The 25,190-nt window shown below is 32.0% G+C and overlaps 2 protein-coding genes across 2 annotated transcripts; one reads left to right on the forward strand and one right to left on the reverse strand.

Moving 5' to 3' along the window:
• Positions 1-15,676: 15,676 nt before the first annotated feature.
• LOC110703808 (GATA transcription factor 12-like) lies at positions 15,677-18,635 on the reverse strand. Its single transcript, XM_021881591.1, has 2 exons — positions 17,495-18,635; positions 15,677-16,717 (listed from the first exon to the last, which is right to left on the reverse strand). Exons 1-2 carry the CDS (start codon positions 17,903-17,905, stop codon positions 15,947-15,949), a joined length of 1,182 nt encoding a protein of 393 aa, XP_021737283.1. The 5' UTR covers positions 17,906-18,635; the 3' UTR covers positions 15,677-15,946.
• Positions 18,636-23,450: 4,815 nt separating this feature from the next.
• On the forward strand, positions 23,451-25,162 carry LOC110703810 (RNA polymerase-associated protein RTF1-like). Its single transcript, XM_021881593.1, has 3 exons — positions 23,451-23,578; positions 24,469-24,824; positions 24,920-25,162. The coding sequence occupies exons 1-3, from the start codon at positions 23,510-23,512 to the stop codon at positions 24,933-24,935; spliced, it is 441 nt and encodes a 146-aa protein (XP_021737285.1). The 5' UTR covers positions 23,451-23,509; the 3' UTR covers positions 24,936-25,162.
• The last annotated feature ends 28 nt before the right edge of the window (positions 25,163-25,190 follow it).

Raw genomic sequence — 25,190 nt, forward strand, 5'->3', positions numbered from 1 at the left:
GGAGAGGGTAAAAAGACTTTGGGGGAATGATGAGGGTAAAGGGAGTGATTAATGAGCCATTGTGATTAAAAACCCCAAGCCAAACGCCCCTGAATGTAGTTCTGCGCCTATATGTTTCTCAGATTGCATTTGAGCTCTATTGTCTACGTTAGATTCTTGATAACCCTGATAGATTATAGGTATAGGCATAAATTCTTCTAAATGCGGAAAATTGGTTGTCCAACTTAGTATTACTCGTACTTGCTTCAGTTTCAGTCGATTTTTCCCAAAGGGAAATAATTGTTGTCAAACTTCGTTAGTAATGTCACTGTAGTGATCCCTTGACCTAAGGGCGAACCTAGCATACCACACCTTAGATTTACTCTACTATTGAACCTAGCAAACCACACCTTAATTTCACTTTTTATTTTTTTTCTCATATTGCAGTCTTTGGTGCTAGGATTCTACGCATATTTGGGGTTTTTAAGGGCTAGGCTCTGTTTTTCCATTGGCTTGTGATATTTCATGTTGTAACATAATACTTATTTGCCTTCTTTGAAAGAAGCTTACTGAATGTATCTTGCTTAATATTGTGTCCTTGTGCTTCTATGAAACTTGGTTGCTTCTGGCTTGAGCTGCTTATTAAATTTGATGCATTTAATAGTTTCATTTTTTGGCTTTGCTGTTGAAAGTTTACTCCTTGTTGGCTTCTGAAGTGAACATTTTGTGCTGGAGTCATGAAAATTAGTTGCTTATTTAGTTGATTATGATGGCATTGTTAAAAGTACTTCCATTATGTTCATTTATTTAAATGCCTTTCCAAGTGATTAATCAAATCTCCAAAACTTCAAAAATGCTTATTTTCTGATGATTGTATCATTGCATGCAGAGCTTGGTCTTAGTGTGCCTCGATGAGAACGGATCGTAGTTTGGAACTAGAGCATACTTCAACAAGTTGCTGCATGGCCCTTTACATTTCTCCTCACCATTGTGAAGTTTGATCTGACAAGTTCTGTATGAAACCCTGCCATGCTTTAAAGTTATCATATTTTCAGGATATGAAGTTTATTGCTCAGATAGATTTTGTTTAATAGTAACAGATGAAAAGCTGTTAAGTCATTTTTTTAATCAATAAAACTTCTTCTCAGCCATTTAACTTTTGGCCAAATGAAATATTCATGTGGAAGTAAAATATTTGTGATTCAGTCTATTGACTCGGGCACTTTTGCTGGATAAGCAATTTAGCCAAGCTGCATTCTTAATTGTTTGCAGGATATTCTGCATTTCCTTATTCATAAATTTGATTTTGAAGTTTTCAGTTTTCATAAACTAGTTCTTACCTTCCTGATTATACAGTCTTGTAACAGAACTGAATTTTGGTACAACAAATACTACTCCATAGCAATTATTGTGGATTTCTGCACTTACTCGAGATTTCTACACCTGTCAATACACTTGCATTTACCGATGGTGACTGGTCATTAGTGCACAACAAGAGCCTCTGTGTGACTGTCCGCAGTATGGTGAATGCTTCACCTACGCTTTATGCTCAGTTGCACATTGGCATGTGTTATGTGTACCATCTTTAGGTACGTTTGGGTGTGATGTAGATTTTGTCGAGTGCTTGTAATCTTATATTCTTATTACAGAGTACAAAGTTTTTTTTTTTTTTTTTTTTTTTTTTTGGACAACACAGTACAAATTAGAATTAATCTATTTCCCAAAGTAATTGATGTTTAGCAAAATTATATTCAGAAAGTTGGGACCATTTCATAGTGTAGAGGGTAGCACGAGTTGGTTTGGTTATTGGTTGTGTGGCCCAATAAGTTGGTTATTGGTTTAGAGGGTAGCACGACCTGGCCCATTTTTGCACGACCAAGAGGCTCAACAAGGCTCATCAGCTGACTGAGTTAAACAAATCATAGTTTAGTCACTACGGAAGTCCGGAGTAGTTAGCAAGTTGACATGTACTTTTCACAAGAGAGTTAGGAAAACCAAGCTTATCTTCTACTACGAATATCAAAATATTTTTGTAGAAACATTTTAAACCATCAATTTTTGTAATGTCAAGTGTAACTAACAACAATTAGTTAGCATTGGGATTTGTGCTCTTGTTAGCCAGTTTTGTCAATCCTCCATGGACATGTTTATTACAGTACAAAGTATAGCAGCGAATTTGAAAACTAAGTTAAGACATCGTCATTCTATTTCATTCCCAAAATCCTAAGGGGGCGTTTGGTTTGCGGAATATGGTTATGAGGTATGGATTTAGAATAACTAAAATCCATATCATATGTTTGGTTGTCAAAAGTATGAATTTTAAACCTATACCTCAAATCAATGAGGTATGGGGTTTAGAAACCTTGGGGGGGAGGGAGGGAGAGGTGGGTTTGGTCCATTTCATTCCCTTAGGTATCAAATAAAAGAAGAGAATAGTGAGATATTTCATTCCAGAATTGAACCAAACACATTGTATTAAGTATCAAGTTCCAACTCGATCACCTTAATCTCATTCCTGATTCTAAACTCATACCACTCTGCGAACCAAACGCCCCCTAAGATATGTGGGTTACGATAGAGTTTCTCCACGAACAAAGTACAACTGTTGTGTCGTAAATCATTTAGGTCCGTTTGGTTTGATGTAAAACATTTTAATGGAAAACATATTTTCAAGAAAAAAACACAATTGCAAATTCGTTTTCTGTTGTTTGGTTGCATACAAGAAAAGTTTTAGAAATATAAAAATAGGAGTGGAAATGTGGATGAGAGGGAAGTAAAAAGGAGGTAAGGAGGAGGGAGGAAAATACGATTTTCCTTACTTTGTAAAGGAAAATGTTTTCCATCATTAAGGATGTAATTTTCCACCATTGGGAAAATTGCTTTCCACTCTTTCACAAACCAAACAAAGTAAAATGATAAAAATCATTTTTCACGAAAATATTTTATATCAATCCAAATGGGGTCTTAGTCCGTAAACCGTAAAGTCAAACACTTTCTTGGGACAACACACTAGATGACTAGAAGTAAGTATAATTGATAAATTCCCCCAAAAAATCTCCAAAAAGAAGGGTAAAGAATAAGGGAAGTAAGAGAATAGAGTGTAGTGAGTAGTTAGGTATCTTAAAGAAGACGAGAAACGCACGTGAGAGAGAGCGAGTGTATTGATGTGGTTTATTGGTTGATTGAGATAATTTTTGTCTCCTTATCTTTTTCTAATTAAAAGCAACAACTTCCTCTCTTTTATCATCGTTTTCATGTCTCTCACATGTACTGTATTGAGTACTAAGTATGATACTTTGTATCTATACCTTATTTTATACGTTATTTATGTCATAATTTGTACGGATATACTTGCTACGTACCCCACGTGTTATTATGTATCTTTATGCCATCAATCTTTGGTCTTTCACTTTGTATTATTAATTCAAAGTTAGTTGCTTTACTTTGATGGGTGTTTTAGTCTATGAATTTTAACCAATTTTATGCACTTTTTTAGTGGCAATAATCTTTATTTAATGTGGTAAATTTACTTATTTACATATTCTTACAAGATCAATATAGATTACATTTTATATTGTATATAGTATGGTTTTTAGAATTGCAATTTGGATATTAATTAGAATCTTACAATTAAATAATTCAAGTTACGTGACTAATCTTGATTATTAGTAAATCTTAACTTGAGTAGGATATTACGATCCTACCAAAATACACATGTTAATAAGTGCGAGCTTGGATTTTAGTACAATATTACAATCCAAAGACCTGTCCAACAATAATAACAGTTTAAAATGAAAAAAATAAAATCACTTTAGCCGCAACTCTCATATATTTTTTATTTTTTTTTATTTTTATCTATTGTTCGTGGTCCAGAAAATTAAAAGTAAGGAGATAGGATAAGTGATTACCACCCCCCAAGTACTACAGTTAGAGGATTCGATTTTATGAGCTTGAAGCTATAAGGTATATTCCTAATCAACTAAACCAGACAAGCTTGGTACAAAATATAAAGTTGATGGATGAAAACTTAACGACCTGATTCTAAATTGCCCTATCAATGTAGAGTAGCATTCTGATACTGACAATTTGCATATGCACATTAATCGTGCATTATAAGTTTGAGAAGCTATTGCGTGCGAATGCCCGCACGCAAATTTCCGTGCGCAGCTGGCTTGACTGATATGTTTTACTTGTTGGCTTATATGTTTCACGTGTTAGCTGATATATTTCATTTGTTGGCTGATATAATTTTTGTGTTGGCTAATATATTCTTTTTGAAGGCTGATATATTTTTTTTTATTTTTGATAGGTTACTTTTGTTGGCTGATATCAGACATCATTTGGCTTATATGTTTCTTTAGTTGACTAATATATTTATTTTGTTGACTGATATATATATATATATATATTTATATATATTAATTGTTGGTTTATATGTTTTATTTTGTTGGCTGATATGTTTATTTTGTTGGCTTACCTGTTGCTTTTGTTTGCTGATTTCATCCTTTTGTTGGCTGATACGCTTCATTTGTTGGCTGATATGTTTCTTTTGTTGGCTGATAAGTACCTTTTGTTGGCTGATATATTCCTCTTGTTGGATGATATGTATCTTTTGTTGCCTGATATATTCCTTTTATTAGCTGATACGTTTTTGTTGATGTCTAATATGTCCATAGTAATAATTGATATCAAACATCATTGGCTAATATGTTACTTTTATTGGCTGATATACAAAGTACATAAAATTACAAAGTATTTTTATTTCGTTCTTCTCTCTCCTCTTTCCTCCTCTTCTTCTTCCTCTCTTGCTTTCTCTCTCCTTTTAGCAGGTCCTCACCGACCTCACGCCACCCCTCACTCTCTCTCCTTCTCCTTCGTTCCCCACTTCCCTTTCCTCCTCGACAAATCAGTCTGACCACCGAGCTTCTCCTCGCCGTTTGTGCCGCCACCGTTCATCGAACCCATCGCACCTACCACAAATCGCAGAGCACACCACCACAAATCGAAGCCCACCACAAATCGCAACCCACCATAAATCGCAGCACACTACTCTTTGTTAGTTGAAGAGTGAAGATTGAAGAACCCTAAATATTCGGTTAGTTCTGGATTCTTCATGGCCTTTGTTCAATCGATTAAGATGAGGTATGATAATTTTGAATCTGAGTTTTTGTTGATTCGATCTTTTATCGACGATTACTCCTGGATATGGAGTTTCTCGATGACTTTTCCGACAATTACGACCTCCACCTCTGCCGCTGCTACTCCCGATACCTCCTAGCCGCACGAACACTTGGGTGCGGGTGCCCGCACCCAATAGTTTATGTATAAGTTTTGATTAAGAATGGGAAGAATACCGTACTTTTTTTCTATAAAGAAAATTTTAGTGGGTCCTTACTCCTTAATTAGCATAATGGAGCACATGTTAAGCCAACAAAATTTATAATTTTTTGAAAATATGTATGTAAATAACAGACAGACTCTTTACCGTGAACGTGGAAGAATCCTCCATGCATGGAAACCCATCTACTAAGAGAGATAGCGACCATTCTTAGTTTCGAATTGCATTTAAGATCGATCATGCTTCGTGCATTATAGATGTTATATTTTGTACGTCGTGACTTATTAATTTGACAAGTTATTGGTGTGTTCTATTCACTTGATTTTCACTTATCTGAATTTATCAACCTTATCAAAACTTATTTTAGTTGTAATATACTTTAGTAACCCTTATTACTTATTTTTCCTGAACTTATCTTATCTGAACTTAACTAACTTATCAGACCTGAAATAAATGAAAATAGGGTGAACTTAACAAACTTTAGTCCGATTTATTTTAACTATTTTCAGGCAATTTTATATTAAAATAATGTGCGTAAAAAAAAATTGCATTAAAAAAAGGATTAAAATAAGTTAAACAGATTAAGCTCTTACCCTCGGATTATTTGATATTAGAGAATTGATGATATAACGGATCGGGAGTGATTAATCATTTGAGAAGCAAAAACCTAAGTATATAGTTGTATGTATGAATCGTCATTAATCTACACTAATTAGCCACTCCAATATAATAAAAATAATAATAAATAAATAAATTATTAAAATTACTTATCATGTCAAACTATTTTCATAGTATATTAAAGTTTTATTACAAACCCAATATATATATGTTGGAAATTTTATAATCAAGAAGAAAAAAAACGTGTTAACCCATCTCAACATTGAATTATTAGTTTACTAGATTAGTGCCCGTGTGATGCATGGTAGTAATAATCATTTTTTCATAATTAATTGTGCTATAATATAAAAATAAGACAACTCATGCGGAATAAAAAAAATGCAATGCATATAGAAAAATAAAATAATAACGCAAAAATTATTAAAACTACCATTGTGAAAATATATATATATTTATATATATATATTGTTGGTCAGTTGTGTTGAAAATATCTAAAAGTAGTATATATATTATATTACATTAATAATGCATATTATTTCCAACAAAACTATACAATATAGTGACAATATAACTAAAGACTTATTTATAAACGCCTTTTAATAAACATGAAAATGTTAATAAAACAAGAATAAAATCTACAGTAAAACTATTAAACTATTAGCACAACATACATGTAAATATATAAATTACAAATAATATATCACCTTTATATCCAATAAATAATTTCAAAGTAAATAAATACTACTCGGATCATTAAAGGCAATTATAATCAACATTTAGGCAACACTAACCTATTAATAGTACATTTTCTGTTTAAAAATTGATGCTCTACATAGTATCGTCGCTCTTTGTTACTATATAAAAATGTGTTTGAAACTATCCAATAATTGTAGTATAATCATTGTTTGTTTATTACCTTAAAAGTGTATTTGTTGATGATAGTTATTTATCGAAAAAAGAATACACAAGAAGATGTCACTTGTCACTATATCTGATGTGTCTTTTACTATGCATCTTATTTATAATGTCAATTGTAATAAATTTATCATCTCAATCACATGTTTCTGCAAAAGATAATATTTTTTTTTTTTTGTATTTACTGAGATATAAATTTATTTAATTAAGTAATAACAAAAAAATTGATGAAATTTCACATTTTCCTAGAATTAGACATATGATATAGTTGTCGAACATAACAATTATTATATAGTCATGTAATACGTCATTAGTCTAAGAAACAAAATATTAGAGGAATTTGAAACAAAAAATTAAATTGATGTTTTAAAGTAATTTCTTTACTATCAATCATATGAACCAATTTTATTACATTAATACTTTTAGGGCAAAATTTCAATAATACTCCGGCTAAAAGATGTCCAGGCACTAATGATAGTATCTTGTACGTGAATCAGTGGCTCACTTTTTCTATAATTAAAAAAAAAAGAAGTTAGAATAATATTTTAGGTAAATGTAAATGGAAGAATTAAGAACACAAAATAAAAAGAAATACATTTTTATGTAAAGATAATATATAAGATTTGGAATATTATTATATAGTTGTATTATACAAATTTTCCAAAAATAAAAGATTTTTGCTAAATGGGGATGGAGAGTTTTGGAGGGAAAAAACAGCACCAGAAAGTGACACGTGTCATTTCTGATGTCTATTTAGTATTATGTTATTGATTGATGATATATAGTGTTTACTAATGGAAAATAGTTATTGCAAGTAGTTGATTTGGACAATTAATGGCAACAAAATATATAAAATATTTTTCTGTAATATTCCTAGTATTCCTTGGCGATATATGTGTACATACTACATAGGCTATATGCTTATATACATGAATTGAAATAGATGCCAGACTGCCAGTAGTGCGTGTTGTGCGACGGTGCAGGTTTTGACTATTACGTACAGGTTTGAGGTGGAACAAAAGATTACTAAAGTTCCTCCATACTCTGTAATCATCTGACTATTATCGCCGTTAAATGTTATTTATAATTTTGGAGTATTATTTGTGAGATATAAAAAAAAATCCAAAATTACAAATTACAATTAATGGAAGAAGTATATAAAGTATAATTCAAATACTTCCTCGTTCATCATTCGTCAAAAAAAAAATGTATACTTCTTTAGAAAATTTAATAAACTCATTTTAGGTAAATTGCATATATCCAATAATGTATCCTTAATTTTTAACATGGAATACATGTTTTAGTTAATGTTTGCAATCATATGGACAAGTTTATAATTTTATCTTTCTTTCTCTTTCTTTTCCCCGTTAGTTAAATTTTGTATACTCCCCTCATATTGCAATATTAAAGGAACAAATGAAGCGCTATATTTTCTTCTAACTTGGAAGTGTCTAAACATTGAATTTTATCTCACACTGAGATAGAGAAATTGTGTGTTTGTATGTGCACGCGTCTGCTTGTTACTTTGTTAAACCTCTTAACCTTAGAACGAGGTCACCCCATAAAAGAACAACCCTTAGGTTGAAAATGCATTTAGACACATAAAAATACAAGTACTTGGTATAGACTAATGAATGGAAAGCTGTGACATTTTAAAAGAAAAAAGTAGGTAAATAAAGTCGTGTAATAATTTATAATTTCCTGAAAAGAACCAAGCATAAATATATGGAGTCATCCCAAAGGAAGCAGTCGAGGTATATTTTCCAAAAACGAAGAGTAGAAACTAGAATTAAACTTCAAACTAAAATAGTAAGAGTATCCCAAACCTTAGGAAGCATCTAAAAGGCATCAATAGACTATAGTGAGTAAGGTTTCCAAAAAAGAAAAGTATCAACAGTCATAAAATATTATAATCGTACTCTGTATATAGCTGGTTTTTGAATTTATAAGTTTTAAAGAGATGCTCGTACTTACATATACGAAGCAATAAAAATAATGCGTTTCAATATGATACATATACGTATTCAGTACATAAACTTTGTATAATCTAGTGCTAATTTGTGTAATTAAATTAAAAAATATAAATGATCAAATAAAGGTGTACATATATTACAGTCAAAGATAATATTAGGCCGTATTACTTCAAATGTCACAATCTTTCTCCATCCTCGATTGTATCAAGAACGATATTCTTTGTACCTAAGAGGGAGCTAAGCTAGGAAAGAATATATTCTATGCAATAATGTCTTACATCAAATTGTAATAAATTCATATCATCAGTAAACAAAAAACTAACAAAATCAACAGAAATATATATATTCTAGTAAAAGATTTTATCTACTTCTATATTTAAAAAAATAAAAATAAAAATAAAAATAAAAATAAAAATAAAAAAAAACAATGAAACTTAATATTCTTTGCTTTAAATTTAGGTATTAGTTGTTTGAGTTTGAATGGTAAAGGGCAAAATTAAGGCAATAACATGATAGTACTGGTGACTAGAACATGGGTGCATGCAGTGAAGACCATGTGATAATCTCCGTTAAGTCTGCTGCCTAACTACGCATTATTTTTAAAAATTATTTAATTGATTTTGACTTATCTACGTTTATTTTCAGCCACCCCTAATTATTAATTTAATATTATAATTTATAAATAATGTCTTGAATTTTTTGTTGAACATGCTATATGACAGGCCCGCCCGCCCAACCCAAATTTTCACCTAAAAAAATTAATTAAAATAAAAAAATCTAAGGTTAGAAAATTTCTTACTTTACAAATATTATGTCAGTGACCAATCAAAGTTTAGAGTTATTAACGGCTCAGAAGGTAAGATTATGTCTTAGTAAACAAAATAAGGTCATGTATAGTAATAGAAGGATTTGTAATATGCGTATGGAGACTACTATTTATGGAATGTACACTCATGGTTTACATTTATGATGAGGCTACGTTTTATGTGTCAACAATATAATAATGCGGATATAACATATAGAGTATATAGAGCAAACAATAAGGAGCGTATAATATAGACGTTTTACATGAAAGCTGTAATGTCTTTGTAAAGGACGAGAAAATCTATCGACCTGTAATAGCATTTTGAATAAATAAGATGCATACAAGGTTTCTCAACCTAAAGCTTCGTGCTTATCGCTTACACACTTTAATTTGCTCTCCAAAGTTTATCTAACCTCTCTAATATGAGAATTATGTTTTTATAGACGGTTTAAACATGTATCTATCACGAGGAAAACAAAACTATTAATAATTTATGAGTCGGTTTCTTCTTAGTATTTGAAATATAACACATGTAGTTATTTGTGCACGTATCGTGGAGTCACTTTTGGACATGATAAATTAATCATAGACGTGACAAATTGATTGCTAATGAAAGTGGCATAGCCAAATCATGAATGTGAAGCTTATAGGTGACTTTCTCTATGGCTCATAGACGAATTTAGATCACGTATGACCTACTTTCAATACTACTTCCTCTTCTTAGATCGCATTCTCATTGTAACATTGGTATGCTGCAATTGATGCTACAACGCAAGCCATCTCCACAACCCAACACAACAATCGACATTTTTTCCAAATGAATACTAAGGGTATGTCATCTACTTGCCTAATAATAACTCATTCGAAAACAAAAAATGCATTTCGATAAGCTTGAGTTCAAATAAGTACAAATAAATATAACCCGCTCCATTAGGATTTAGGAATCATTGAATTAAAACAAACAACTCAACATCTTGGTATATCATATGGACAAACATATATCAAGCAACAAGAAACAAGAAGCTTCAAACGTTCCACATAATAACAAAACTAAAAAAATAAAACAATTGAAATTAGCTAGTTATACATACTTAATAAAGAATTGGCCTATGGATCAGTGTAGCTGTTGCCTAGGATCCTGTAACGATTATATACTACCCTAACATGATATGGTCATATGATTTTAACATTAAACTATATTATTAATCTGACCGTGCAGAGTGCAATTATATTCCTCTTTCTCACATCATCTCATGCATTTGCCAATATTAATCTAACTTAATTTAATTAATTAATTTGATTCTCTCTTTAATTTAATTATAATGTATGTACCTCGAAAAGTGTGTAAACTAAGTAAAGAGGTTAATCATGCTAACAACTGGGGCAGCTTGATTTGGAAAGCGGAAAACAATGTTAAAAACAGAGGTTAATCATGAATAACTCTGCTACTAACATTCTCTGAACTCATGGGGTAAAACTCTGGTTTTTTTTTTTTTTTTTTTTTTAAATCAATCATCATCTAGGTGATTACTGGTCAATTTTTATTTTTTTCTTAGTTTAATTTCATTTATTTTTCCTCTGTGTACAAATTATTGGGTTAGTTTTCCAATGTACTTCTTTTAGTTTTATTAATTACACCGACAGTTTTTACATCACTCAATGTTTTGTAAATGGCCTATATTAACATTATATAGAATAGGACATATTTGTATAATGTAGTAATAATAGTGTGGAAAATTAGTATTCACTCAAAAAAAAAAAGCTACTGTATGAATTTTGAGGTTAATTATGGGAACACTGTAAAGTGACGCGAAAAAAATGAGTTTGTAAGAGTAATTAGCTATAAAAGTGCGTGGAGGAAAAGGATTTATGAGGATGCTCATACAAGATAGATTCTTGGTTCATGCTATTGACATCTTCTTTTCCTATATTCTCCCTTTCTCATCAATTGTTATCTTTCATTTCTTTTTAAATTTTTCCGATCAAATTAATTCATCAATATCTTCTCCCAATTGCATCTTAACAATGTTAATTAATCACACTCCAAACCCATCATCTTCAGCTGTTTTCGTATCTTTTATCATTTAAATTTTCTAACCTAAAATCGATCAAAATAGAAAATTGAGCTTGTTAATACATAATACGAACTTACGAAGTATAATTTTTTGCTAGGTTTTTAATTGGTTTTGGCTTTTCTATTTCTTAGATTAAATAGCTCTAAATACTACATTTGGTAAATGACTTTCAAACTAGATAGAAAATTGCTTTCATAACCAAAATGAAAAACCTAACGAGGAAGATTACGTTTTGGAGCGACTTTTAGATTTTATTAAGAAAGTTAGTCATTTAGACTCATTTTATAACAACTAATAGCTAACATTTGAGTATACCATATATACATCGTTAGAGTTTATACACACATCTATTCCTAGTACCAAACTCATATAACCAAGTCAAATCATCAATACACACAATTATCTAGTCAAATAAGTGATACATCAAACAAGTAATTTTTAAGCAAATACCAATATAGAATAGTGAAATGACGGTGTTTTTTTTATTATTTTTTTTATTTTTTATGGTAGCTAGTTCAAACCTTATATTCCTTCCGTTTCTAAATAATTGACATACTTAATTTTTTTCACCACTTTGATCATGTTTATATGTGTAAGTAAGATGCTGGATTTATCTTAATCTATATTATTGAAATATCAAATTTTTATTAACATTATGTTATATCAAAGTAATAGCAATAAAAGATAGTCAAGCTAAGAAAAAAAAAGGCAAGTGTTTTAATTAATCGAAAACGGAGGAGTAATGAATAGTTGAATAACACCCACGTCAAAAAAAATTAAAGAAAAAAATTAATGAAGATATTTCGAGAAGGAGATAGTACATGCCGTAAAGTGTTGAGGGTCAATCATGTAGCAATATATTATGCCGTTTATGTGTATTTCATTTTTGTTTGAATAAAGTGATATCACTCCACTTATCAGCTCAATCACAACCTTTAGGATTTCTAAAGCATCAGTCGGTTAGTTTTCGGTAGGATCTCTAGATTATATGATTCCGTACACTTTATTTGATGTGATGGTACTCTAACAGTGTGTCTACACAAATCGATAAATATGTTCCTATATTTCGACATTTCATCATATACTCTAGCTTTTAGTGTCCTAGTTAGTTCAACTTAATGAATGATATTCATTAATTCTTACTTATTCTTCCTATTATGACAGATATAAGAAAGATTAACGAAAGTAACAAAAAAAATCATATATAGATTTTACGTGATTCATTAATGATAAGCTAGCTATGTCTTACAGATAAGTGAGAGAAGAGTTTCATAGACTACAAAACAAACTGCTAGGTTAAATCCTAAGGGAGTATTAGATTGAAAAGAGGCCTGAAAACATAAAATCGTAGCTAAAATAACAAGTGGGGTTAACTGATTTAAGGCATATTCTAATACAAAACTTGATCTTTTCATATGACAAAGTTTTAAAAAAATAAATGGTTACACTTTATTTTTAAGATCAAAATTTGAAATCTTTGTAAAAAAAATTCGAAGAAGTGATAGTTGAAAAAAAAAAAAGAAAAAAAAAAAGCATAGTTTATTAAAAAAACGAGGGACCCCAAAAAAACTTGTTTTAAGGATAATGTATACAGTTTTGTATAATTTCCAACAAATTTAGTCGGCTACAAGAGGCAGGTCTCGCATATCTTTCTACCAATTCTTAACTACAAACTATTTTCATGATTGCGGGAGTTTATGCATCACTTTCATGCTATAATTTTAGCTAATTAGCTTAAAACCCTTGAAAAAGAACTTCTAACCTTAATTCTTTTGCACTCTCTTCGCCAACCCTTGCTTCTATTTAAAATACCAAGCAATTGAATTGACAAATCATTTGGTACATGTCTTTGTCTCTTTTTTTTTCTTTTTTTTCCCTTTCTAGTGTTAAGAAAGGTACAATGACCATGTTTAAGAATACTTGGATTCTAGGGTGAGAAAAATTAAAGCTTTATCATTGAGAAAATTTCTTAATGCCTTTCGAAGCGTTCACTTTTGTTTTCAACTTTGTCGAAATATAAGGATATGACCTCTTCCTTAGAAACGAATTTCTAAACCCAATATTTTTATAATAGAACTCAGCTCGTTTCAATTTTCTAGATTAAATAGTAATTTGTATAATGCATATCTTATCAGTCAAAAACATTGAAATACGCTTTTTTTTTAACGTACAATTCCCCTTCTACAAAGCAATTAGCATTAATTACTCAAGTAGTATCTCTGAAGTTTAATTAAGTGCAAACTCTTGAACCTTTATCACCTATTTAAGGGGTACTTTAATGTAATTTTAAACATACGTTTTTCTTTTCACAATAATAATGTAAAATATTTAATATCTTACTTTCAATCAAATATAAAAAATAAAAAAAAAAAATACAAAAAAAAATGACCAAGAATCTTTGGACTTGTAATCTGATCAATTTATATATACCTCCCCTATTTAATTTCTCAATCCAGCCATCTTCCATAGTCACTTTGACTTTTACATTGCAATACAATTTAAACTATTATTACGTTAATTATACGATAGAGTGTAAAATATGATCTTGGGTCTCAACCATTAGCTTAAACTTTTGGTTGAATTGGTCGTTTAACATGGTATCGGAGCAAGTATGACATAAAGTCACGGGTTCAAATCTCATCCACCCCCACTTTTAAGTGGAATATTAAGCGTTGGGTATGAAGAGGGCCTATGTTGCATCCACACTTCAAGCCCAACGGGCTCTCATGTAAGGGAGCGTTGTTGAGTTGGTCCTTTAACATTATATAAAGTTAAAAATGTTATATTATGAAAATATGCACCAAGATTAACCCATCAACGCTTAAAATAATGACATTTATCTTCACTTTTTACTCATAAAGTATGTTTAAATTCAATACAGTAAGAAGTCAAAGTAATACACGTATTGAGAAATGAAAAAATAAAGGAAAATCGTTAATATCTCGAACTCGAAAATAATAATTAATGGGAGGGGGGCAGGTCCCCTTTGCACTTACTTCTTTAGGGACACTTACTTAGTTACTTGTAATTTAAAGAAGATGCACATGATGTCGCTTCAATGCGCCCTTAACAAAGGGCCCCTTTCACCCTGCTCTGCCCTCTGATTCTACCATCACCCCTTTAAGTCACCATAACGGAATGTGGATGGATAGGTGTTGCACTACCATCCATCTTTCTTTTTTCTCTTTTCATTTTTTTAAGTTTCCTATTGTTTGCCGACGATATTTAATTTATAATTTTATCTTACGCGCATGAACCTCTCTAATTTAAATTATATATGTATGGTGATAGGATTTGCGCATCTCACATGCTCGGGTCGATTTATTTAAGATAAATTATTACGTAATAATATCTAACGCATGTGCAACTCTGTTAGTGATAATATGGCTCATGTACCGACATATGTAGTGCACAAGTTAAATAATAGTAATGTTTTATGAGAATTTTGAAAATTACAAGTATGTTTAACGGTGAAACTTTGACAATTAATTGTGTCGATAATGTATCAACCACTTATTTACAAGATTAGTTAAAGCCTATAGTACTATGACTAGTGTTAATTGGAAATCACAAGGGGCTTAGTTGGCAAGTCAATTACCCGCTAGTTGAGAATTTGAGAGAATTAAATTAGCAATTTAAGTTGTGCTTCATCAAAGGTTGCTTTCTTTATTAGGTTAGGTTTAGTGATCATGTGATGCTTAGTGGAAGCACACTATTTTTTCCTTTTTTATTAATATATTTAATAACAACCCCCTCCCCCCCAAAAAAAAAGGGGGGGGGAAGTGGCAAGACTTGACTTGTTAATGCTCATGCACGTCCAAAGATTAGTCAAGCTAATCATCGAACCAAACGGAGTACAAAGTTGCCAATGCATGGGAAATAATGTTTCTAAAATTTGCCAAATTTGGCAAGGAAAAATAAAGGATTATGAATTATAATTATGTAAAAAAAAAAAAAAAGGCTACAACAACGATTAATTTGCAAAAAGCAATGCACTCCCTGACTATTTTTTTCCTTTTTTTCTATGCTCTTTTGAGCTAGGGTTTAATCCCTTGCTCGAATGTTGCTTTCAAAATTTTTTAAAATGAACCAAAGAAAATTGAACTTGGAAAAATTGTTTCTTGAAAAAAAAGAAGAAAAACCTAGACAAATGCTAGCTACTATTATCAAACTCGTCTAAGATTAAAATTTTAAGTCCTCTTTGTTACCCTCACTAGCTAGCTAGCATAATTTGATCACTCGACTATATGAGTTGCCTATAGTCTGGCCCGATATGTTGGTGGATCAAATAATCATCACCATTAGAGGGGTCGAACATCATATTGCTACTAGTATTTGGATTATGATGAATGAGTTGTTGTTGATATTGGTGGTGTTGTTGTTGCATTTGTTGTTGCCTCATTAGTTCCTTTTGTCTTCGGAGCTCAGTCACCTTTCGGTGGGAGTTCGAATGCTTTGTTAGCATGAAGGTCGGGCTTGCAGCGGGTCGGTACTCTGGCACCAACCGACCCGACTTGTACCGGACACCGCAAGCATTACAAAGCGTCTTTGGGCCCATGGGCCCAGTACGCCATTGTGGGGTCTTGTCAGTCGCGCAATGCAAACACTTCCTCACCTCACCCCCGGAGGTCGAGTCCACCATGGGCCCAACCCCACCTAAACTCGACCCTTTCTTCTTTGAACCGACAGACTTTGCGGGCTTTGCAACTGGAACTTGCTCGTTACCACCCGGGGCAAGGACAAGGAGGCGCGAGGCCCAATTGCACGAGGCAGCACGGGAGCGCTTGCTTCGGGCTTTCCCGGGCACGGCCATCTCCGGGCTAAAAATTGGGCTTGTCGGGAGCGGTGTTGGCCGGGTTTGTTCGGTCGGGTAATACCGGGTTTCCGAGACATCATCAGTTCGGGTCTTCATTGCTGACATGGCAGGAATGAGGTGGAATTTGTGCAAGTCTTCACTCGAAAATGATTCCTCCACAAAATTTGAGAGCCATTCTAACTCAGCTAAATCGTCATACTGCCCAAACATAAACAAAAGATAAATTAAGTTCATAGTAAATTAAAATTGATAAAAACAATATTACAGTATAAATTGATCATCATATAATCAAAATTTTGGCTTCATATATTGAATATTCGTTGGCTTTTTCTCCCTTTATTCATGGAGTACAAAATCAATGGACCCACAACGATTACTTCGTTCATAATGCATTCACTGACTCTCTTCACCCCCACCCTTTTCTAGATAAAGACGTTAAAGGACAAGAAAAATTCATCAATTTTCCAAAAGAAATTGGCACAAAGAACAAAACTAGCTAGTAAAATTCCTTAACTTCAAATTTCTCATCATAAAAAGTAAAAAAAGAACCAAATTTCCCAACATTAAAGAATTCATGATTATTAAACCCTTAATGTCATTGTCTAAACCATATAACACTATATACTTTACCAATTAAAACAAACAAGATTCCAAACTCAAGTCTTAATTCTTAGCCTTATTATCCCTCAAATTAGCTAAAATTCATCAATTTTATTTTTATTTAAAAAACCCTTTTATAAAAATTCATAAATAAGAACATATTGTTAATTACTTAAGTGAAATAACTAAATTAAAAAATTTAAATACGTTATAATGGCTATAATTCTTAAAATGTCTAACAATGCCGGCCCTCGAGTTCTGTCTAAGAACTCGTGGGCCGGTACCATTGTACATGACTTTTACACATCCTTAAAACGCCCCTCTGAAAACAAAATAACAACACATAGTTGTATAAAAGAGTGAAATAAAACGTACCGGAACACCGAGCTCGCCGGAGAAGTGAGACCCAATATCCCCGGCAGGAGGGAAAATGGAGTCATTGTTACCGGAGAAGGAAGAATTGCAGCTATCAACGGGGGTGACAACGGTAGAATCATCTGAATTATTAGAGTGATGAAGATGGTGTTGTGGATGATGATGATTATCAAAAGAGGCATTAACATTAGTATTATCATTATTATTATTATTATTATTATTGCTAAGATTGTTATTATTAGTATCATGAAGAACCACACCACCATTAATATTATCATCATTAGAAAAATCAAGAAGGTCCTCAACAATAAAAGGGTCACCACTACAAGAGAGTCGCCTCTCGGGCGTGTTAATAAGGTGGTGGTGAGAAGGGGCGAAATGGCCGAATTCGGAACCCGAAGACGCTTCCATTGTTGTTATGGGCACAAAATGATGTGGTGTGGTGTATGGTAGAGAGGTTTATTAGAGCAAAAGAAGAAGAGAAAGTAGATAGGAATTGAAGTGTGTAAAATGTGTTTTGGAACAAAAAGGGTAAGAGTTGTGGAAGAGAGAAAAAGAGGAGAGAGGAAGAAGTGGTGAGGAGAGACTTATGGAGTGGGGAGATGAGAGAGTGAATTGGCGTTTCAAGGGGACTTGTGGACAGCTGCTCTATATTGCTTCCACTTTCTTTTATTTCTACTAAAAATAATAATACTCCATTTTTCTTACTAAATCAATTTTAATTTGATTAGTTAAAAACTCAATTAAATTAAAGTGGGGGAAAATACTTTGATGCCCTTTTGATTTTTAAGTGCTTTTTAGTGAGAGGAGGGTTGCTTGTTTTACCAGTTTTTGTCATTGAAGCTAAATTTTGACACTTTTTTTAATTTTTAAAACGTTGTGCTTTAGATAGTTAAAGGGTGGACCATATTTTTGTTTATCTTTACAGCTAGTAATAGGGGTTAACTTGAGTTTCAAGTAGGTATTGTTGCTTCCAATTTTTTTATTTTTTATGTAATAAAAATATTGTATGTAAGTGTGTGCCTACCTTTAATTCTTGATAGCATATTTTTTGTGCTAGAAGTATAGAAATCACTTTTTTTTATTGTCTAAATAGTTGTGTTTCTCTATTTTAATTACGGACAGTTTTCGATTTGCCACTCTTATTTTAACTTTTATTCTTATACAATTGAACATAGTTAACACATAAGATGTCATTTAATTTGTTATATATAATCTCCTTTATTGCATATAATATTAAGAAATTACAAATTTTAACCAGTATCACAATATAATGGTTACTTTTTTACTACAAGTAATTCTTTTGACCCTTGTTACTTGCCCTATCTACTATTAGAGCATAGCTAGTCGTTAACAATTTAGGGTGCTTATTAGGAGAGAGAATGTGGAAAAATAATTAAAAAAATAACGAGAAATTTTTGGGGAAAAAAAAAAGCAATAACTTTTTTTTTTTTTTTTGAAACCAAATAAAAAAAAAAAAAAAAAAAAGGTAATGAAGCTTGGTCATTGAGTGAAATAGTAGTGCCAACTTGCTTGGTCATTGAGTGAAGGAGGGAGATTGTGTGGTGGGGTTGGGTAAAAGTAGGAGAGAGAAAATATATAACCAAAAATTTGTGGTCAATCATTGGGGTACATTGGTTATTAAATAGGTATAAGAGTGATTATAGATGAAGTGGAAGATAGAAATTAATAAAATAAGTGATAATCACAGTGGTTGTGGGCAACCATTGGGTTCACTCTTATATATATGCATGTATTCACTCTGTTCCTACAAATTTGGCTCACATTGCATTTGTACGGTTTTGAATGAACATTTTTTACTATGAATAACTTCGGCTATATATGTGTGTGTGTGTGTGTGTATGTGTGTGTAAAATTATGATACATGGAAAACCTATAATAAGGAGAATCTAATAAGATTACACATGCTAATTTATTCTTATTGTATGTATGAATCATAAATTATGATTAAAATATATATATATATATTTTGACATTGGCTAATCTTTTTGATAGTTAGATGTCATAGGGGCTAGACTAGTCGTCTTGATCGGCAAGTACAAGTAAATTTACATGTAAATTTAGATACTACCTTATTATATGTAATAAATGAATATTATTTTTGAGATATATAATATTCTTTTATTGCACATAATAAGAAATATGGAGATAATAAATAAATATAAATAAATTTAAATAAGTGAAATCAGTTCATGCAAATGTATTTAAGTAAATTGATTTGCATTCTTACTCCATGTACAGGTGATGCAATATTATTTATATAAATTAAATTTTTTATGCAATTGAACATAATTTTTATCTACTACAAGAAGTTATATAGCCATAATAACGATAGTTGAAATTTTGAATTGTATCAATACATATATTGTTGTATCAAATTATTATGCTCTCAAAAAAATACTAGTATTACTGTTGTTTTCAATAACATTGAAATTGTACCTGCGACGATAATCTTGAATTTTTCAGTATAAAATATGTCTAAAAAATTTCATGTAAAATGACATTGGTAAAATTTAACTCTCAAACTATATGTTAAATTCGAAAAACTAGCCAATTAATCCAATCTCATAATAAGTATATATTTCACTCAATAATTTAACTGAGAATCTAAATTTTCTAAAAATAACCTCTATACCCTACCTTTACATCAACCTCATATAAATTAACACAATGCAAATAAGGGTAATATTGAGTTCGATTTTACGGAATAGTTATCAAACAAAATATAGATTACTAATTACTGAATTTGTTGTATGGATGAGAAGTTATAGCAAAGAGAATTTTAAAATGATCCAATTTATAAAACCAACAAGCAGGACTTGTATTGACACTTACTAGTGGAGGAACGAAATGAATGATAAAAATAAACCAGGAATGTCTTGCATCATATCATTTATTTTGGAGCCGGGACAACTAATTAAATCTTACCAAATCCTTATTATAGAACAAGTGAGGCCAAACAAATTGAAAACCTCAATATGGAGTGCAAACTGATATTAGTGCAGGTTGATGAAACTTACAATGACACTAAAGCCAATGTGCAATGAAAGTGCTTGAGAGATGAAACCACTGAAAGTTGAATGCACTCGACTGTCGAACTTTGCTTTTAGGGATCGAAAAGCATTTTGAAGATGCATGGAATGTTATATATAAATATGGTGCTAATTTAATTAATATTAATCTTAATATTGATGTGTGATACCTATAAACTCATAATATAAGTTTGATTATTTGAAATTAGAGTGAATTAAACTCAAATTAGAATGAAAGATTTGGTGTATATTTAATTTATATCCTCTTCTATTCAATTTATTTTCCCTAGTAGCATCTGAAAATTTTTGTAGCAAAACATATATAGTTGTATCAAATTATCTATGCTAAGCTAATTTAAAGTGTCCACGACAGATCATGTTATTATGTTCTATAATAATATTATTATTATACATATAATAATATTAAAACCTCTGTTTAAGTTGTCCTAATGTGATCTTGAGTATGTTTAAAATTTTAATGTAAAACAATCAATTTGGTGAAATTTGAAAGGCTAACCTTCTATCTTGCTTAAGACTTTAACATGTTGACCTAAACATCATATAACTGATCAGACATAAAACTAAACTAACTAATATATAAAGTTGAGCTTTTTTTACCCCATGTGACAACAACACTTGGAATTCCAATATTTCGTTAAGTGTTATTCATTATACAACGACAAATAAGCATTAGCATAACACATTATACGCTACCAAGTAAGTAAAATTTGGAAGATATTTTTAAGGAATATAAATAAAGGTTTTAATATCTTACATACATGAAATAGAGTACATCAAGTCTTGTGTGTGGTTAGCTAGCTATATGATGTGACCACATTTGTTTATAGGAGTAACCTTTTATTCTTTCATAAGGGATGAAACTTATTTTGTTTATATAAGTAATTTTTTTTTTTTTTTGAAATGTTATAAGAGTAACCTAATAATTCATTATATGAGAAACATTAATTAATAATTATTTTTTTATAAATAAGAAATAGACAAAAATTGATCTTAAATTCAACTCCTTAGGAATCGATCTAGCAGGTTTGTCGCTGCGACTCGTGCATTAGCGTCCAAGTTTACAGCCGGATTCTCTTCCCCTTTACTTTTTTTATTTTTTATTTTTTATTTTTAATTTATCTTTAATTTCTTTTTTTTTTCTTTTTATTGCCCTTTATTTAGGGAACTGTGCATTTTTTCTTTTTTACAAGTTTTTTTTATTAAAATAAATTGTCTGATTTTATCCATTTAATAATTGATTTTTTTGTTAATTAATAAATTAATTAGGATTATCTCAAGCTCTACCCCAGTTAGTAAGCACGATGTTACAGCTCAGCTCACCATGTTATAAAAATTAACAGTTGGGACGTCACTGACGTGTCATTCAATGACTGGCTTTATCTAAATTTTTACTTACATTTAACTGATTACGTTAATTTATGTCTAGTTTAAAAAAAACTGCATTTTTATTTCAGTGGATTAGCTGAAACGTGGTAGTACCTGATTAGATATGGACTAGGTGAGTGGGACCTTCACTGTAGTGTCAATCCCGAGGTACAGAATATGTGGATAATCTTAAGGAATAATCTGAGTAGATGCTACTCATTAATAACACAAGGAAATGTAATAATAGTAAATCCCAAAAAAAAAAAAAGAAAAAGATTGGTATATAGTTTTGTGGTAAGTGGTAACATAATGTGTAGTGCAAACACATTCAACCTACTCATTACTAATTGCATCCAACTCACTTCATGAGCATGTAAAAAATCCATTTGGGATGGATATGATCCCAATATTTTATGAAATCTTTTTTAAAAAAATTGTCAAAAATAATACAAATTTTGAGCGTTCCGCTAAAAACAAGTCAAACTTTTGATTATTTCTAAATAATACAAACTCTGAGGGGTATCCGGTTTAAACAAGTTATGACCTATTAGTAACTTGATTAATAGGTATATGGAACAAGTGTCATTGTTTTATTGGTTTGACAATTTAATTTGATTTTTTTATTTAATGTTTTTTATTTTTTAAAAGATATAAATTTTATTATTATTATTTTAAAAAAAAAAAAAAAAATCCCTCCCCATCCAGCCACCCCTTTTTCTCCTTGCCCATCCCCTTACCCGGTGCCAAGCCCTCCGACGACACCCTGTCGGCCGCCGGCGACCCCATTTCCGGCTTCCCCCACCCACTCCCTTCCTCGACTCCCACCTACCTCAAAAACCCACGAAATCCCCCTCCTTCCCTAAGAACCCCCAATTGCCCCTTCGCCCGCCAATGAAACCCGACTAGAGTACCAGCTAGGGTTTTTGAGGGTGGGGAAGGGAACAATCGGGGGTTTTGCGGGTTTTCGTAAGAAGAGAGGGGGATTTTGTGGGTTTTCGTGAGGAGGGAGAGGGGATTCGGTGATTGTGGTTTGGGTTGGGGGGGGGAAGGTGACGGAAGGGCGAGGCGGGGCGGCGTGAGGCGGTTGGGCTGGCGTGCCGGGGGTGGAAGTGGGGGAGTGAAGGGTGGCTTGTGGTGTGGATGAGGAATGACTGGTGGTCGGAGTGGAGGAATGGTTGGTGGTGGGGAGGAGGAGTGGGTTTTTTCCCTAATTATTAAGTAACTATGGTTTAAATGTTAATTATGTGTTAATTAAATTGTTCAATTAATTTATCAAAAAATAAAAAAAAAAGTTTACCGGTCATTTAGGTTGTAGATAAAATGTCCCGTTTAAAACAAATTCACACTAAAGTTTGTATTATTTAAAAATAATCAAAAGTTTGACTTGTTTTTAGCGGACCGCTCAAAATTTGTATTTGCCATCTTTTTTTCTCAATTGCTAAACATCGCCCGCGAATCTCCACATAAAGCCCACAAAATTAGAGTGAATTGTCACTTTTGCCCTCAAAGTAAAAAACACAATTTCTTCTCTCAATTCTCTACTTCCACTTTCTCTCTCTAAAAAACTTTCCGAGCGATGTCGAGGCGGCCCGGCAAGGAAGTGGCGGCACAGGCGGCGGGTGGACAGCGGTTTTCCGGCGAGAAGGTATTTTTTATTAATTTTGTGTTTAAAAATTAAAAAAAAAAGGTCGGAGGCGGTGGTGGCGCCTAGGCCAGACGCCACCACCACGGCGGCGGCGTCTAGCCCAGACGCCACTACCACGGCAGCGGCGCCTAGGCCAGACGCCGTGACGGTGGCGATGGCGTCTGGCCCAGGCGCCAGAACCACGGCACCGGCGTCTGGCCTAGGCGCCGCCGCCGTGGTAGTGGCGTCTGGGCTAGACGCCGCCGCCACCGTCACGGCGTCTGGCCTAGGCGCCGCCGCCTTTTTATTTATTTTTTTTAATTTTTTTTGGTTTTAAATTTGAAATTTAATTTTCGAAAATAATTATTTTTTTTTTTGATTTTTTTTTAAATTTGTTTTTCTTTTTTTTAATTTTAAATTTTATGTTTCTGATTTTTTTTTTATTTTGTTTTAAATTTTGTTGGTTTTTTTTAAAAAAATTTTATGTTCCTCTTTTTTTTTTTTTAATTTTTAATTTTATGTTCTTGTTTATTGTTCTTGTTTTTTTTTTTTTTTGAATTAGTTTTTTTACTTAAAAAAAATTTTATGTTCCCTTTTTTTTGTTATAAATTTTTTTTAAAATTTTGATGTTCTTCTTTTTTTAAGTTTTTATAATTTTATATTTTTCACTTTGTTTTTTCCAATTTGTTTTTTTTGGGTAATTTTTTTTTTTGCTTTGTTTTTTCCAATTTTTTATTTATTTATTTATTAGGTTATTAATTTTTTTATTTTTAGGTTGTTAATATTTTGTAATGTTTTTAATTTATTTTCCATCATATGTATATTGTTTTATTTATTTATTTTAATTACTTTTTTTATGTTTATATTACATGTTTATATTGCATATTACATGTTTTGTTATTTTGTGTTAGGCATCGTATTTTCGTTCTGGGGCTGGGAAGAGTATGGACATTATGAGAAGTACGATGAACTCAATGGAGAGCTCGGGGCCCAGACACGTTAGATCCCGTGGTATTTCGGCCTCGGCTCGTAGAGAACGGGTGCACTATTCTGAGGATGATGAAGATGATGATGGTGATGAGGAGGAGGAGGAGGAGGATGCAGATGAGGATGTGGACGATCAGAGTGGACCATATGATGATTACGGTCCATTCAGTCAGAGGCTTGATGATGTGTATGAGACGCGTAGGGTAGACGTGCGTAAGGGTAGAGATGGTAGATTTGTTAGTAGATCTGGCACATCATCTGCGTCACTGCCGTGGATGCGGTACGTCTCATAAAACATTTGTAGTTGTGTTTTTTTTCATATAATACGTCTCATAATACGTCGTTATTGAATTTTATGTGTTTTGTTATGTGTAGTGGATGGGAAAGATGACGCAGTTGGGACACAGACTTTTTGAGGAGAGGGACAACATGACGACTGCAACAGGCAGAGCTGTTATTGATGAACTGGAACGGGCCCTTGAGCAGTGGCAGTGGGCGTCACAGAGAGATTATTGATATGTCGGCAGTGCATTTATAAAACATTTTCCTAGTTGTTTGTAAAAGTTAACATTATCTGTTCTTATAATTATTATTTTAAGTTCTTAGAATTTGACATTATATTTTTAGTTTTTATAACTTTTATTTT

The sequence above is a fragment of the Chenopodium quinoa genome, unplaced genomic scaffold, assembly GCF_001683475.1.
Source record: "Chenopodium quinoa cultivar QQ74 unplaced genomic scaffold, ASM168347v1, whole genome shotgun sequence".
NCBI classification, from domain to species: domain Eukaryota; kingdom Viridiplantae; phylum Streptophyta; class Magnoliopsida; order Caryophyllales; family Amaranthaceae; genus Chenopodium; species Chenopodium quinoa.